An 18,652-nucleotide genomic window follows, 5' to 3' on the forward strand; every position below is an offset into this window, starting at 1 on the left:
GTAGAGCATCGCACGCGAAATGCTGTGTCTGTGTCTTACCAGTACTCACGTACGGGGCAGAAACCTGAAGGCTTATGAAAAGGGTTCTACTTAAATTGAGGACGATGCGATGAGCTATGGAAAGAAGAATGATGGGTGTAACATTAAGGGATAAGAAAAGAGCAGATTGGGTGGGGCAACAAACGCGGGTAAATGACATCTTAGTTGAAATGAAGAAAGAGAAATGGGCATGGGCCGGACATGTAATGAGGAGGGAAGATAGCCGATGGTCATTAAGGGTTACGGACTGGATTCCAAGGGAAGGGAAGTGTAGCAAGGGGCGGCAGAAAGTTAGGTGGGCGGATGAGATTAAGAAGTTTGCAGGGACAACATGGCCACAATTAGTACATGACTGAGGTAGTTGGAAAAGTATGGGAGAGGCCTTTGCCCTGCAGTGGGCGTAACCAGGCTGATGATGATGATGATGATGACATAAGGGCCAAGTATGGCCAAAGAGCTTCCTCAGAATACAGTGCAGACCTTCTTTTTTCATGAAGAACTTTCTAGAGTCGACACTGCCAAGACTGGTAACATTGTCGGCAGTGCATGAACTCCTACAGCACTTCACTACCCCTTGTAGTTCTTGTAGCCTTCTGGCTTCATCACCACCACCATCATCATCATCATCATCATCATCATCATCATCATCATTTCTACTTTTATGTTTGTAGGACAAAGGCCTGCAACTTCCAATTACCCCTGTCTTGAGCTAGCCGATTCCACCTTCCGCTTGCAAATTTCCTATTTTCATCACCCCACCTATTTTCTGCTGTCCGCGACTGTGCTTCCCTTCCCTCGGAACCCATTCTGTAAGTAACGGTTCACCAGTTATCTGCCCTACGCATTACACAGACTGCCCAGCTTCATTTTTCTGGCGTACCAAACCTCAATTCACAGCAACACCTGAATTTTCCAGTATATTCCAGGAAATTAAATTTTGAATCAACCTCAATTTCAAATTTCTCTTTAGTGCCCCTTAAAAACTTACTAGAGCAGCGAAAGCGTTCATGAATGCATAAAATGAGATTGTTTCTTGGGCTGTGCTTTGTATCGGCAAATGTTCTTGCAGGCAGTCATTCATGTTTGTTTATAGGGACGATTCCTTTCTTTTTTTTGCACAAGTCAAAATTGTAGTGTGGGTAATATGCAAAATTTTGCTATATAGTACAGTAAAACCTCGTTAATTTGAACTCTGTTTATTCGAAATCCTGCATAATTCGAAGGTTTTCAGCGGTCCCAACAATTTGCATGCAAATTTTGCCGGCTAATTTGAACAGCCAGCGTGCCCATATCAGGATAATACGTCAGTTTAAACCATGGCCTCCGTGATTTTTTTCCGTGCCTTCGTGATCTGCAAAAAAAATAGTGTGCCAGTCTCTGAGGCCAGTATAGTTGCTGGAGTGGCAGCCAGGCGGCACTTTAAATCAACTTTCTGTTTCCGGTGCTTTGTTGTGCCTCAGCGATCTGCACAGTGCTACAGCTGGTTTTGGAGGCTAGCTTTAGTTGACAAAGCAACAACCAGGCACCGCTAGGTCGAAATTTTTCTGGTTCCGTTTCCGTTGCTTCTTTGTCTAGCTTGTGGCCGGCACTGCTCGTAGTGTTTTGATTGTTCGGTTCCACGACCAGATGTGTTCTGTGCTCTGCTAGTTATTCTTGACCACGTGCGCAGTGTTGGTGTTAAGAAAATGCTGAAGTACTACAGAACTCTGACTCTCTGCCAGAAAGTGTGCCTAATTGAGGAGGCTGAAAAATGGACGTGCTCCAAAACACAGCTAGCGGAAAAACACAAGTTGCCTTTATCGACCCTTTCGACGATATTGAAGAATAAGACAAAGATCCTCGAGGCCTACGGGAAGATGCATTCGACGGAGCGGACAAGGATTCGTTTTCCTACGTATCCGGACGTTAAAGACGCCTTGATGAAGTGGCTTCAGCATGCAAATGCAGCACACCTACCTGTGAACGGCATGCTGCTGCGCGAAAAGACCGATGAGCTTGCACTGCGGCTGGGCCATGAAGCAGTTAAGTGCAGCAACGGCTGGTTGTCCAGATTTAAAGACCGCAATAACCTCATGTTCGTGACAGTGTGTGGCAAAAGCGGGAGCATCGACCCAAATGTTGTCGAGAATTGGAAAAAGCATACATTGGCTCCGCTGCTTCAGCAGTACGCGGAGAACGATGTTCACAACATGGACGAGGCTGCATTGTTTTATAAAATGCTGCCAACGAGGATATTTGTCCCAAAAGATGCGGTAGTCACAGAAAGAAAACAACCCAAGGACAGAATATCTGTTCTGTTTGGTGCGAATATGTCCGGCAGTCACAAACTCCTGCTGCTGATCATCGGAAAAGTGGAGAAGCCTCGGTGCTTCAAGAACGCATGACTTCCTCCTAAGGATGATGTGCTGTACAGAAGTAACAAAAAGGCTTGGATGACGGCAGCGCTGTTCGAGGAGTACATGAGGCACCTTGACCGTAAGTTTGCTGCCGTGGGACGAAAAGTTGTTTTTGTTGTTGACAACTGCCCAGCCCACGCCGACATCCAGAACTTGATAGCAGTTAGGCTTGTCTTCCTGCCGCCGAATGTTACAGCTGTATCGTAGCCTATGGACCAAGGCATTATTCTGCAAGCAAGGAAGATTTATCGCTGCCATTTGCTTAAGAGGATATTTTTGTGCTATGATAACGGCAAACAATATTCCGTGGACCTACTGGGTGCCATCTGCCTAATCATGTATGCCTGGAAGCAGGTGGAGGGAGATATGATCAGGCATTGCTTTATGCACGCCAGTTTTTCCAAGCAACAAGATGACAGTTCTGAGGACGCATCTGATGCCAACTGCACACTGGATGATGAAGGAGAGTCATTGTGTGCGCGCATGACCGACTTCGATGAAGAAAATGGCAACGAGAGCAACGGATTGACCTTTGCAGAACATTTGAGCGCGGAACTTGCTGTCCAAACGTCTTATGTCGACTTGGAAGGAGAAATATGTGACAACGGGCCTTCCAACGAAGGTGAAGGCGATGTTGAGCCAGCCCGAGCACCAGCTTTAGCTGCAGTCGTTGAGTCGCTGAACGTTGTGCGCAGTTTTGTGGAGTGTAGCGGTGGTAACAGTGAATTGCTGCGCACTGTAAGCAGACTGGAGGACGCAGCCTACGGTGCGGCTAACTACCGCGCCAAGCAGTCACGCATTGATGACTACTTCAAGTGACCGTTTTTCAGGCGAAATAAAGGTGCAGTGTTGATACAGCCACGTTTCGTGCGTTTATTTTTCGTTTTTCGTCCGTTTTTGATAATTCAAAAACCCGCTTAATTCGATGATTTTTCGCGGTCTGACGGACTTCGAATTAACGAGGTTCCACTGCACATGCAAAAATAGGCCACTGTGGGAAATGTAAGACACCACCGAGTTCTTTTCGCAACAAACGAAGTACTTAGCCAGCGTCGGCCATAATACAACCTCATAAATATGATAACTCTGCAGCAGCATTGGCATGGTGAAACGTGCCATGGAATCAGTCTGCTGACAACACATTGTGGGAAACATGATAACTGACTCCAAATTCACTGAGAAGCCAGAAACAGATGGTCACAACAAAGGCTAAGCATTTGAAGTTACATTACACCCAAAGCATCAAAATCCCATTAAATCAGCCATTTCTCTTTCAGCGGCACTACAGAAAGGGTGGAACAAGTCTGATGGCTTGAAAATATATTTGCTTTAAATTTGGTATTGTGTCCACCGAAGCAAATATCTTCAGCAGAATCGCATTAACGTAATATCTATTAGACCATCATAACACAGAAGCAAAATAAATCCTGAGATGGCCAAATTTTTCTTCAACTGGGAAGATTGGTTGTTAAAAGCAGGCCCTTTTTAATGGGTCCCTTTGTACCAAAATTCTACATTCGGTTGGACAGCAATTTTTTCTTTTATGAAACTTCCTCTAATCTCTCCTTCCCCATTCTCAACACCAAGCAAGTCCTCTTGCTTCGATCATGGCAGCGCACATCAAACAAGTCAGTATGTATATAAGCTGCACCAAGGCCATGCTCAGGTAAACACCGCTGAAAAATAAGAGCTACTTACATGCAAACTTGAAACTTCTAAATTAGGTTATATTAAGCGATGCACATATTTCACTTGAATTCATCGTAATCAGAGTGGCAATGTTTTCTCCTTCTGCCTCACTCTTTTCCATTTCTTTATGCCTCACTTTGTTTTTGTGTTGATGCTTTTCCTGAGAGAAAGAGATGTATCCGGCTAACGCTGAGAGTTTGTCTTGTGCCTCCTTCCAGATTTAGCTTTTTTTTTCTGCCTCTTCAAACACCCCTGCTACATGCCTTGCAGAAGAGAAGGTAATTGTGCTTCGCACAATTCTCAAACTGAGTGAACACCTTCAGAGCAACTAATGAATGAAGAAGAAAACGGTTAACAATGAGAAAAGCAGGAAAGCCAGCTAGAGCAAACTTTTCAATGGGACTTATCTTCATCAGGGCAAGAACTGCTTTTCGTGGCAGTTATCTGATACCAGCGCTGGGAAACGGCACACAAAACAAAATTGACACAACATGTCTCGTCTCAAGTCTCGTTCCCTAGTACTGGTATAGCATAATAAAAAAACCAACAAGCCCAATGCAATGTTTAAGCAGTTTTCTTGGCAGCATTCATGTACATTCATGGCAGCATTTATGTTTTGTTGCCTGATGAAGGACCATGACTTTGCCAAAATGTTTGCTCCAGCCTAAGGCTTCCCCTTGTACAGCCAATGACGATCACTTTAAGGCTCCAATGCCTACTGTCTTACTGGGATTAGGAAGACAACAACGTTCTAAAGACTGGCACAGAAAACATGCACTGCTGTATTGCCTGCTCGTCATGCTTTCCGTCAGCGTTTCAGTGCTTTAGCCACTCTATAAACATTTTTCAGGACTGGTACCACGCAGAATGACAGAAGGAAGGAAAAAATGCGAGGACAAAGTTACCCGCTTGCTTTGCGCCTGGGTCAGAACAGCTATGTCATCAGAAGTTGCTCTTGCCATTCAGGTAGGAGACGAGACCAGAACCATGCTTTTCTGACGGGGCGATAGGAGTGCCTGCCAAGAGAAGTGCTCCTGAGGGGCACTGGGAACAAGCTTAGACTTCTGTCCTGTTCAGATTTTCCTGTTAAGAGAGGGAGTAAGAAAGCAAAAGAATTGGGGACAGGCTTTGTTGTAACTTGTGCTCAGCAAGCCTGTTCGCCAGACAGTAGCGACATTGCAACCATGAAAGAGGCAGAGGTGGAAGCACAAGACAAGTAGCCATGGACCAGCTAGCTGGGGTTTGGAACCAGACTTTTCGCCAGTTTGAAATGTAGCTGGCCAGAAAAAAAAAAAAATGATATAGTGGGATTTAGCCCTTTGAGGGTCAATGACGTAAATATACGGCACCCCGAACAAGTCCAAAATGGTCGATGCCGTATATTTACGGTGCCGCCTGTATGTTTAAAAAGCGGGCCAATTTCCTGACTTTGTTTTCTGTCATGTGCTGCCACTATGTGGGAATACAGGGAATTTTTTTCACATGCCTCCCTCTTTCAGTTTTCGTTGCATGGTTTGTTTTAGCGCTAGTTCGTTCCCGTGCATACATATACTACAGCTCACGCATTGGGACGCGCGCGGGCGGGCGGCGGTTCGGGTTTAGTTCCGCAGGCGGTTTCGGCTTCTTGCACTTGCAAAACTGATGGCTATCTCGTTACTAATTGCTCAAAGGGCAACCGCTTGTTTCTTGCTTGTTTAGTGCTCACAGGGGTGCGCATGGGAAGGATGCCGCCATGCATGCGTTTCCGTTGCTTCTTTTGGGGGGGGGGGGGGGGGGCGACTCACGAGAACTAATTGCTACTGGTTGGCCATAAGATGAAGATTAGCGGAAGTTTGTCACAAGTTTTGCTTTTTTGATGGGTGCACAACCACACAGTTTTCTTGAGTGTGCGCACCTACGCAGTTCGATTACGCTATGGATGTACAGTCGACCAAAAAAGTTTACGGACCACGGCATCTCAGAAAATTCAACATATGCGAGCAGTCTTTAGAAGCAGCCAGTAAAATTGGGCATCACAATGTTGTTCGCATATGCCACAAAAGGCTGGAAATGGGAATAACAGGCTGTGTTTTGAGACTGAGGATATATTCAGCTTTCTGTCAGATCTCTTGGTCCGTAAACTTTTTTGGTCAACTGTACATATTAGTGTAAGAGCAGGAACACTTGAGTCTTGCGAAATATTCTTCTCTGTGCATTTTCAAAGCCTTGAACTATAACAATGCATCAAATTTTTAATTCTCATAAGTTTATTTCCTTTTTTATTGTTGTTATTCATGAATGAAGAGTACATATATACAAATGCAAGATACCTTTTCTCACTTTACAGTCACCCTAGATAGAAAAATTACGGTAAATTTTTTTCGAACTAAGTCCCCAAGAAGAATTGGAATCTGTAATAAAAAAAATCGACGCTGGGTGGTTGCGTATGGCGAAAAAAATCGACCCTCAATGGGTTAACATGCCAAAGCAACACATGGGCTGAGAGATGCAGTAGTGTAGGGCGCCAGATTAATTTTTGACCACCTGGGCTTCTATAAAGCTGTGAATGGCGTGACATTTCTTTCTTTTCCTTTTTTGCCTAATAGGTCTGCATGCCTTAATTAAGGTTTGCCTCCATGACTATATCATTAGTGCAGGGAAGCCACCGAAGAATATGCAATTCACTGAGAGGCTGTCCATCATTTATTTGGGTTCCCTTTACTCTTTAAGGGTGCTTTTTTCTCTACCATAACGGCTCGCTTTCTGACATGAAATGCTTCGATAACATGGTTAAAACACAAAATTAGGTCTGCAAATAGTGTGTGAAACCTATTTCAACAAAAGCCATGAATGTAGAATGCTTACCACCATGTACTCTTTGAGGAAGGCTTGTCATAATAACTCATGATAAGCTGACGTCAAGTTAAGGGGTTAATACTCCTCTACTGCATGTAGGCAACCGAAACATAAACGGCAAGTAAAAGACAGCAAAAGATTTAAGAGATAAAATTCCTTAAATATTTACGCCACTCAGTGCCAGACTCTCACCAGGAGATGAGCTTAAAGCTATGATGAAACAGGAAAGAAATGGATGGGAGCTCAGAAGAGGCCTGCAGCAAAATCCTTTATCAGGTGGATGGTGCGGCTGTCGCAGCCTGCGATGTCCAGCATATTCAGCTCGTCAGGAGGCGCCAGCGAGAAGCCCTGGCTGCACATGGCACACACCGCGAACCTGCAAGGTGCATGGCACATGAGAAGTGATAAGGCATATAGCACTGTCTAGATCAATGTGACATCGCCGGCAAGACAAGGTAAGCACACATAGCATTGACTTACAACTGCGATTTCTTTAATTGTCACAGTTGTATATACCCCTTAATGACACAAAATATATACGATTTGGCTAAAGCTACACACTCGGTCTGCAAAGTGAAGTGGTGATACAAGTTTGTTGCGACAAATCATCCTTAAAGCAATGTTCTCATAAGGGAGGCCCTAGCAACCGGAAAACACCGATGCAAGTAGGAATTTAAAACTCCACGGCAGCTCCTTTATTCATGGAAGTGCAACAGAGCTTGGAGGAGCATCAACATTACCAGAGTGATTTAGCAGTGCCTGCTTTCAATGCAATGGAGTGCCATTAACAGTGTAGGCTACACAAAATACAGCACCAACTTTGCTGCAGTGTTTGCATCGTCTAGACAAAGCTTGTGTCCTCCAGCAAATGGTTATGGGACTACTACATATTATTCTTGTCACGTCATTATTGTCTTGTCACGTCATTCTTGTCTTGTCACGTCATTCTTGTCTTGTCACGTCATTCTTGTCTTGTCACGTCATTCTTGTCTTGTCACGTCATTCTTGTCTTGTCATTATTCTTGTGCTTTGACTTGCAGCAGCAGGTTTTCTTCTCTATGTGAATACCCTTTTTTTCAGGCGAACTGCAACATAATTTCACTTTGGCTCAATTGGTCCCAAATGAGTACTACAATCGACGCTGGATAATATCAAACCTCGATACACTGAATTGTCTGTGTACTGAATTGCCCTGTTATGACATCTCCTTGGAAATATGACATAAAAGTATAGTGCTGTACAACATGGTGTACCAAGCTCCTGCTCACTCTCACATCTGATACATCAAATGCTGTGCCACACTGTGCTACGATCACTTCTCGCGACCTCAGAAGTGTTCGCGTCAACGAAACGGCACAGTTTTGGCAGATGATGTCAAGCAAGGCAATGAATCTGAAGGGCAGTACATGTCATGGAGGAAAAATTAGCACAGTGTATGTCTCAAAATATAGATGGTTCATGTAGCAAAAGCCTTGCGCTCAAAGCGGCATGCAATTTATGTAGATTTGCATGTAGTTAAAGGATGCCCATTTTTTTCATCTGAAAAACTTTTTTAATCTTAAAATATCTTACGAATTCAATCTTGCTGGCTCAAAAGGTGAAAGAAATTGCAGGAGTTCTTGTGTTTATTGAGGCAGAGATGGACACGGCACTTCGAGCCGATGAAAAAACGTCTCTTCTTTACAGCTAGATTCCTCACACCTCTGCCACATGTCTTTTACATGTGGCCAATGCCATACACTTGCATACAGATACCCGCAGTTGGAAATGGCTTCACGAGACCACCCTTCATCACTAGGAGTGTTTTCATGGACGATGACATCTTGCCCCTCTGCTTTGGAGCAGTCTCATTTTCCTGTTATAGAGCATGCTGCTTCATAAAAAAAAAAAACATCTCTGAAATTCTCAGTCTTCACACTCTCACTCTCAGGTAGATTCTTGTCATGGCAGTATTTCACATTTCTCTATGAAGGATGTCTTCATCTAATCCATCTTTTCTATTGATAAGAGGCACATGCTCAGAGTGACTGCAGCTTTCGTTTTCTTTGTCCTTGCAAACTGGGCCAATTATTGGAGACACCAAGTCTTGGAGACTGTGTAAATAATACTTGTGATCTCTGTTGCGCAGACAGCTGTTATCACTGTCGCTTTCAGGTGCAAGATGTGTCCTTCGCCAACTTAATCCATCAAAAAACATACCTCCATTGTATGAAATAAACACACCACCTTGCAATTAGTTCACACCTTTTTCAAAGACAGGCATTTATGCTCCAAAAGCACTGTATATACTCGTATAAGGGCCACACTATTTTTTTCCACAATTTTGACAAGGTGCGGCCCTTATACGGGACAAAACCTTTTGGTCAATATGGTGCCGGCGCAGCCTTCTTATGTGTGCACACTGGAATCCCAGATGTGCTATTGCATTGGAGGTCAATGCGCAGCTCCCAGCATCTAGCAGCGGCACGCGGAAGCACACACCGCGCGAAAATTCACCGATGCATGTGCATGGCATTGGGGCACCTAACACGATTGCTTCTTCATTGGAAATTTGTTTCTCTTGAAATTATCGGCTGCTGAGTTGGGGGTTTGGCCCTTCGTACCCTCATGCCATCGTACTAAAGGAGAGAACCGCTACTGTCAGGATTATAAACAAAGTTATCGTGAGAACATTTGGCACAGTTCTAAGAGAAAAAAGGTATACTGATAAAACAAAGAAAAAGACTTATCACAGCAGCAAATGCCATAAGACAAATATATTGTATAGCTTTATTAGAGGCAGTATAGATACACTGAAACCATTTTCTTTGTGTATTCAACTTAACAGTGTCGGCAAACAAAACTGTAGCATTTCGTCACCATAGTTAGTTCTCTTCGTGTTAACATTCCAAGGTTCTGGCTGACGTAATTTATAAAAAGAATTATGCTGCTGTAAAGATGCCAGATTTGTTAATGTGTCATATTCTTAATTTTTCCAATACTGTATAAGCAACAAAGCCTATATATATATATATATATATATATATATATATATATATATATATATACAAGGACTCAATTTTAATAGCTCTAAGCGTTGAAAACAACGGAACGGTCTGGTATAGACATGGTGCCTGGGAGACAAGGTGTATTGCTCTTTTTTGCAATAATGTCAGTTTATGCATGTTCTCTGCTGAAGTCATTCCCCAGGAAAGAATTCCATATTGAACTAAAGAAAAAACGTTGAATTATATAAAAGCATATTAATGGATATGGGGAGATAAATACAATTGCAATGCATAGTAACTATTGTTCTAGACAATTTTCTAAGTGATTTACTTGGCAATCCCATGTCATTGTTTTGGAGAAATACATGCCAAGTGATTTGAAAGATGATACTAATTCTATTTAAATATTTTTTAGGTTAGTGGGGGATAGTTGATACTGTTTGTTACATGAATTCAACAGCACTGCCTTTGTTTATTCTACATTAATCGTAAGATAATTGTTTGTCGCTCACGTGTGTATGTTTGCAAGCATTTCATTGGCTCAGTTTGAGATATTAGGACCTGAGTCACCATGAAAAAAACAGGCTGGTGTCGTCTGCGTAAACAGTCAAATCAGTCAATATTCCTAAGGGGGGTTACAAAGCAGGAAGTTATTTTTTCATTCTTGTCGTTAACAGCAGAGCTACTGATACATTCGGTACTCAATCAGCACTGGTAAAATTTGTTATTGACACAAATGCACTTTGTTTAGTAATCTTTGATGTGTTTCACCATCATTATCAGCCTATTTTAGGTCTACTGCAAGATGAAGGCCTCTCCCTGCGATCTCCAATTAACCCTGTCTTGCGCCAACCGATTCCAACTAGTGCCTGTCAATTTCCTAATTTCATTACCCCACATAGTCTTCTGCTGTCCTTGACTGCGCTTGCCTTCTCTTGGCATCTATTCTGTAACTCTAATGGTCCACCAGTTATCTAACCTGCGCATTACATGACCTGCCCAGCTCCATCTTTTTCTCTTAATGTCAATTAGAATATCAGCTATACCCATTTGCTCTCTGACCCAAACCACTCTCTTTCTGTCTCTTAACGTTATGCCTAGCATTCTTCATTCCATCGCTCTTAGTGCGGACGTTAATTTGTTCTCAAGCATCGTTGTCAGTCATCGTTGTCAGTCTCCAAGTTTCTGCCCCCTATGTCAGCGCCGTTGAAATGCACTGATTGTACACATTTCTTTTCAATGATAATGGTAAGCTTCCAGTCAGGAGCTGACAATGTCTGCCGTATTTGCTCCAAACAATTTTTATTCTTCTGCTAATTTCCTTTTCATGACACGGGTTCCCTGTGAGTAATTGACTAGGTAAACATATTCCTGACTGGTGATCCTCAACTCTTGTTCCCTTGCCCTGCTATTCATGATTATCTTTCTTTTCTGCATATTATTATTCAACCCCACTCTTACACTCTATGTTAAGGTCCTCAATCATTTGTTGTAACTTGCCTCCAGTGTTGCTGAACAGGACTATGTCATCTGCAAATCAGAAGTTGCTGAGATATTCACTGTCGATCCTTACTCCTAAACCTTCCCAGTTAAATTGCTTGAATACTTCTTCCAAGCATGCACTGAATAACATTGGAAAGATTGTGTCTCCTTGTCAGACCCCTTTCTTTATAGGTATCTTCCTGCTTTTCTTGTGTAGAAATAAGGTAGCTGTGGAATCTCTTTAGATATTTTCCAAGATATTTACCTAAGCGGCCTGTACTTCTTGATTACGTAATGCCTCTATGACTGCTGGTATCTCTACTGAATCAAATGCCTTTTCATAATCTATGAAATCCATATAGAGAGGCTGATTGTACTCTGCAGATTTCTTGATTACCTGGTTGATGAAATGGATGTGATCCATTGTAGAGTATCCCATCCTGAAATCTGCTTGTTCCCTTGGTTGATGAAAGTCCAGTGTTGCCCTTATTCTATTGGAAATTATCTTGGTGAATATTTTATATAATATTGGAAGTAAGCTAACAGGCCTATAATTTTTATATTCTTTAACACCTTTCTTTTTGTGGATTAGTATAATGTTTGCATTCTTCCAGTTCTATGGGACCCTTGAAGTCTATGGACACTTCGTATAGAGCGCCGCCAGTTTTTCAAGCATTATGACTCCTCCATCTTTGATTGAATCGACTCTTATTCCATCTTTTCCTGCCGCGTTTCCCCTTTTCATGTCTAATAACGCCCTTCTAACCTCCCCGCTAGTTATAGGAGTCTCTGCAACCTGTTCATTACTGCTTCGAATGGAGGCATCGTGGCTCACAGAGTTAAAATGTCACATAGTTAAAATGTCACAGAGTTAAAATATCAGAGTTAAAATGAAACTACTGCTCATAGCAACTTCTGTGGGTGAAACTGTGCTCGCTACTGACGCGACCGTGGATGGTGATTACGCAGTTCTGAAGGCATGCAGCCAATGCGGTTTCACACACGATGTTAAAAGCAAGAATAAAGGTTACAAAAGAAGAAAACTGACATGAAGCATTACGGCATTCTTGCATGAATGCACGCCCGTGTGGTTCACGCCAATGACTATGGGGACATGGACCGATTCCTTTGAGCTGGACGCTAGCGCTGCTTGTGCTCTTTTGCTTTGCACATTTGTGGCACTCTGTGTTTGGCGTGCTTTGATGGTCATCAGAATTAAATGGTGTCCAGTAAAATACGTCTGAATTAATGAGTTTGATGTCATTACCTAGGGTTGGGCGAGTGTTCGATATTTCCGAATATTTAATCGAATGTTATGCTATTTGGTATTTGCTTCAGATCAAATTTTAGTATTCAGAATTCTATAATTATCTGGAACAAATGACTATCAATTTCAAAATGTAGAATGAACAAGGTCGGTTTTGGTCAGCAAGTAGCATTGTCGATGACACACCTGACAGCCAACACAAACAAAATACGAAGCCAGTATTGGGCCACAGCATTGCCGGTCAGTTTTTCAATTGTTGAAGCATTTATTTCTGTGTGGCGCCTCAATCAATTTTTTTATATCATTCGTGCTTACAATGTTGGAAAATCTGACAAATAGTGCCGTGTAGACCGTGTCCTGTATCCTCGCTTTTCTTGGCAATGTCATTTCTTGGCGACGAAACCGCAACTTTGGTAACCAACACTTGGCGAAGCAGTGCTGATAAGGCCCATCGACCAAGGCAGTGCCGCCACGATGAAAATTTGCCGAAACCATCATGTGAAGTTTGCCGCTCATCGGTGATCGTGCCTGAGATCACTTGCACGGGATAGGCAGAGGGCCGCAGAAGCGGCGTGCAGGTCAACAGGCGACCAAGGGTGCTGAGCCATAAACTATAGTGTGTGTTAAGTTTGTGCACTTACTGGACACAGTAGGTTAAACTCACGAGAAGGTAGAAAGCACTGAGCCTAAACTGCAGATGCCACCCAGTTGCCACAGCTAAGGTTGCATGCGACATGTGCACTTTGCGGAATCGCGGTGAAGCATGACATACTTCAAGCCACGCAACGGGTGAATGCAAAATGTCCTCAGAGCACAACCATCACAAAATTCAAGTATACTGAACCGCAATGCTGAGCAAAACGTCTGTAAATAAATTTGCCATGCGACACACATCGAGCCGCACGCCGCGCGAACGTGACATGCCCCAAGACTGTCGTGCAATTCAAGTATAGTGGAGCGCTGTTGACATGTTCTTCGCTGTTGCATTCTCCTGGCTGCTAAGTCGCATTATCACAGTCCTAACCTAAAGCTCATTAATTCCTATGTATTATGTTTCTATTTGATATGTTGCCATTGTGTAATGTTCCCGCATCTTATGTTGCATTGTTACATTTCAGTGCAGCAGTCCCATAAATATAGCTGTGCAGAGGCAAATTCAGAAGTATAAAATGCCATAAGTATGTGATCGTCGGTCTCGAATAAGCATGTCAACCAAGGCTGTAGATTTTGCTGGCTAAAGTCAGCTTCGCCACAATAAAGGCATGTTATGCAGCGAAGCATATCAGGAGCTGGAAGGAGCCGAATATAGTCATCATGAGCCTGTTTATGTCGACTATAGGATGAAAGCCTCTCCTTGCGATCTTCAATTACCCCTGGCCTGTGTCAAACAATTCCAACTTACACTTGCAAATTTACTAATTTCATCACTCCACCTAGTTTTCTGCCATCTTTGATGACTGCAATTCCCTTAATTCCCTTGGCACCCACTCTGCAACTCTAATCATCCACTGGTTATCCATCCTAGGCATTAGATGTGTAGAGTGTGTCCCTTAGTTATACAGGTGTGCAGAGCTGTTTTTGAAATTACTGTAGCGATTTCAGGCCTCCCTCACTGTTAAATTTTCTTGGCTATTACACTTTTATTCCTCAGTTCCTTCAAAAAGATATCAACAAGGTTTTACTGTATACTGAACCACAAGATTGAGCAAAAGTTTGCAAATGAGTTTTCTGTGCTGCTTCCCATACTGCTGGAATTGTAAAAAAATGTTTAACTTCCATTTTTGCATGAAAATATCTGCATAACAACGCTGAAAAAAAACTTGCCATGTATGCAACCAAGGTGTTTCTACACCACCTTGCCTCTTTCTTTTTTATTTTAATTTTTCGACGTCTGGCTCACATCAAGGTTTCTGTAAAGACCACAGCTATTCACTTCAAGCCAAAATATTGATATTTGTAATAGTGTAAAGACCACAGCTATTCATTTCGCGCTAAAATATTGATATTTGTAATAACTGAATTATCGTAAATGCTGTCGCATCTTTTTTCACCAAAATATGTGGTATGTAGTACAGAGGTATACAAGGTAATACTACTATTCAAACTATTCGATTGGAAATTATTCGATCAAATTACTAATCACTTTGAATTCATTTTGAAAGTAAAATTTGCTATTTGCCTGCTCATAGGATTAATACAGATGCTTGCCGGGACCAGAGGACAAGTCCAAATTATCTGGTTTTCTGAATCAACGGGGTAACATTAATGAGGTTTTACTGTAGTGGTAGTGGCAAGAATAAACATTGAGGTGTGTGAGAATGAATGGCAACTTTATTTTAGAACCAGTCTCATCTCTAATATCAGTAGAACAACAAAGGAAAAATGTGAGCTTGCACATGCTCGACTACAGCATAGTTGTCTCCGTGCACTCGCTTTTCGTTCAGATTACCGCCTAGAAGTGGCGATAAAAAATTTTCAATGAAGACGCTATCTATGGAGGACAAAACCAGCTCCTAATTTTTGTGCGTTAATGTGTTGACGATTATTTGGTATGTCACAAATTTGTGACACTGGGCGATAAGGAGTTTTATGTAGCACCTTAGCATAAAATGTGGACGTCTGCTGATTAGCAGATACGATTCAGATTCCAGAACATGGCCCCGGATTTTCAGCATGCCACGGGCACTGCCTGATCTTAGCGGTCCGATGCCGAGGAGCCGCACTGGTTCTCAACATTGTGGGTTTTTCCAGTGAGCAATAATGACTGGTGTTTTCTTTTTTCTTTTTTCAGCTTCAGTATCAAAAATGTCGATTTCTCTGCGCTTTTCGTGACCCACCTAGTATACAGTTAATCCTGAATATATCGCATTCAAAGAAAATCGCAAGCTAGATCGATAAAATGGCAACTCTAAATATAAAATGTCTATCTGAAGGTCATCCGAGACCTCTACGCGTCTCGTACAGCTTCTAGAGATCATAAAAAGTGCGAAGTTATTGATTTACATCGATAAGGCCATGTCGAAAGTTAACCTAAGGTGAAAACCTTAAGTGGCTCATACTCCCGATAGCCTTGAAAAAAAAAAAAAAAAATGCGGCGCCCAGTTTAATGGTACAAAAACTATCATGATCAGCAATGGCTCATACCCCCCTAAGCAAGCAAAAAATTAAAATGCTCATCCTTCTCATAATTCAGAGGCTACATGCACTCAGCAAAGTGAAGCAAACAGTGCATACGTTCATTGAAATTACCCTTACAACACACAGGACAGCAGATGTTCCAATCCCCTGCTGAGAGGACGCAACATAAAGTCGAAGAGAAACGTCGTCGGCACAAGTCTGACCCCGCTATACGTGTGGAAGAAGCTGCAGCTAACTGTAGAAAACATGCCGAAGAAGCCGAACTGCGAAAGCAGCAATGCGACACTGTGAGCTAGTGGATTACGAAGTGTGCAGCAGGCTTTCGCCATTGCGTACTACAGGCGTGTAGCATGCTGCCAAATTTTTTTTTGCCCACAAATGTTGCAATGTTGCTATGGCTGTGGAATGGTCTTTGATATACTGATAGCAATGATAACCCTAAAGCCTGCATCACTTGACCGGACGCATGAGCATGGTGTGCCTTGCATGTGTTTGAAGTGCTTGCAGCACATTTTCGTTAAAGATAAGGTAGAAATGGACAAACCATGGAAGTAAACCGCCCTGATGAATATGCATGGTACTGCCAACAGTACACTTATACTATGAATCGTGCATGAACATGCTCAGCTCTGTGTCTGTCAGAATAGCAAAAAAATACACCTTTTAATGGACAATTGACATATGTGGGCAACAAACCAGGCAGACTATTGTGTTGGGCTTTGGAACTGACTTGCTGTTGGAACCAGTCATCCTCGCTTCTCGGTCGCCCCAGAAAGTCTTTGCTGATCAGCGCTCCGACACCTTGCGGCGCGCCTTCATTCTTGGCCTTTCCCCTCAGGCCACTGCGTCGGTAACTGCCATCACTACACAAACACTAAGTTTCGAGAGTGGCCTTGACCTTGCACAACATATTAATCCATTCTCACTCGGTTGTAACCATGCGAGCACGAATAAAATGTGTTCAGCACGGATTCTCAAATCGCACAGTGATGAGTCTTACGTGCTGAAGTTGCCATGGTCTTTCTGCTAAAGTATAGATGTGGCCTGCAGTGGTTGTTAAAGTTAAACTGTAATGTAAAGATCCGTCCAAGTTGGAGTTGAGGTCGGATTCGTTTTATTCACTTGAAGAACCCTAAAATGTCATTAGTGGAAAACCCGTATGGTATGAAGAACTTTATTTAGGTCCGGAGGGATCAGTCTGGGACTGATGTGGGCCGCTCCCACGTCGGTACAGAGAGGCCGAGCCCCTCTGCTATCACACGGGCCCTCTGGACAGCCCTGAGTTGGTCCGCCAGCACTTCACTGTGCAGCATTCGCTGTCACCACTGTTCACCTCGAGAACCATCACCGGCCAACGCCAAGCAGCGCCACAGCATGTGTTGTAAATCGAGCAAACCCCCACACTTACTACAATAGACTGAAACCCCGCAGTCTGGATTAATTTTATTCATGATGACCGGGTTAGGGTACGTCCGTGTCTGCAGCAGCCTTAATGTAACCGCCTGCGGCCTACTTAATTTAGGATGTGGCAACGGGAATGCCCTGCGCCCTAAGTAATAGTGCTTGGTGATTTCGTTGTAGGTTAACAGTTGGTCCCTGTACTCAGGAGCGGGAGATCCACCCCTTCAGGGAGTACACGGCACACTAATCCTCGTGCCTCCCTGTGCGCCACCTCGTTGAGGTTACGCGGGGCTCCCTCCACTGTCCCCATGTGCGCCGGGAACCAAGTAACGGTATGCGAAGTGATATTCCTACCCTGCAGCAGTCTGTTAGCCGGTTCCGCAACAAGTCCTCTCGAGAAGGCTGTAATCGCAGATCGCGAGTCGCTAAACACCAAAACTCTTCTAGAATCAATTAGTGCTAGAGCAATAGCCACCTGTTCAGCAACCCCCGGGTCTTTGGTATAAATGGAAGCAGCATTTCTAACGCTCCCTTTGCCATCTACTACCACCACCGAATAAGCATTTTTACCATTAATCCATGCGGCGTCAACAAACGCAGACTCCTCCTCCTGATCCTTTGCCTCTCGCAACAAAGCTCTAGCTCTCGCGAGCCGCCTCCCTACATTGTGTACGGGGTGCACATTCCGCGGAAATGGACGAACCATGATATTTGCCCTAAGGTTCACGTTCAACTCGTGTAGGGGCGCCCTATCGTGCGACACAGCCACCGATTCTTCAATTGACTGTAATATATACCTACCCGCTGGTGTACCTAGCAACCGCTCCCTCTGTGCGGTACGTTGAGCCTCAGCAATTTCATCTAAAGTATTATGCAAACCCAGTCGTAACAACATATCGTTTGACGTAGTCATAGGCAGACCAAGCGCAGCCTTGATGGCTTTTCTGATTAATGCTTCCAATTTATTTTTCTCCCCCCTATTCCAATTTAGCATAGCTGCCACATACGAGAAATGACACATAATAAATGCGTGAACTAAGCGCATCGCACCTTCTTCTCCTAAACCCCTATGCCTATTAGAGATCCTTCTTATAAGTCTTATGGCCTCCTCCGTTTTCTTGGTAATACGCTGAATGGTTCTAATGTTCGATCCGTTCGCTTCAAGTACAAAACCCAGGACCCTGATTGCTTCAACTTTGGGTATCACCGACCCTTCCCTAGTATGAATTCTAATGCAATGCTCAACTTCCGGTACCCAACCCCTCGGCCTACGACCTAGCTTCTTAGATTTGAAGATCAACAACTCCGACTTTTTAGTGGAGCACTTGAGCCCCATGAGACCCAGGCACTCCTCCGTAAGCGTTACCACCTGCTGCAGCCTAGCCTCAAGCTCCCCATCACTACCACCGACACTCCAT

At 43.4% G+C, this 18,652-nt stretch overlaps 1 protein-coding gene across 2 annotated transcripts in view; it reads right to left on the reverse strand.

Annotated features, from left to right (window-relative positions):
• Nucleotides 1-1,131: 1,131 nt before the first annotated feature.
• LOC142584992 (RNA-binding protein Ro60) overlaps nucleotides 1,132-18,652 on the reverse strand; it is a 58,909-nt gene continuing 41,388 nt past the window's right edge. For both annotated transcript variants that reach the window (XM_075695394.1, XM_075695395.1), the window contains 2 exons: nucleotides 7,152-7,335; nucleotides 1,132-5,207 (listed from right to left, as the gene is read on the reverse strand). In XM_075695394.1, the coding sequence (XP_075551509.1) occupies nucleotides 7,203-7,335 (133 nt within the window). In that variant the 3' untranslated portion in view covers nucleotides 1,132-5,207; nucleotides 7,152-7,202. The remainder of the gene's footprint in view (nucleotides 5,208-7,151; nucleotides 7,336-18,652) is intronic.

The sequence above is a fragment of the Dermacentor variabilis genome, chromosome 6 (genome assembly GCF_050947875.1).
Source record: "Dermacentor variabilis isolate Ectoservices chromosome 6, ASM5094787v1, whole genome shotgun sequence".
Classification (NCBI taxonomy): Eukaryota; Metazoa; Arthropoda; class Arachnida; order Ixodida; family Ixodidae; genus Dermacentor; species Dermacentor variabilis.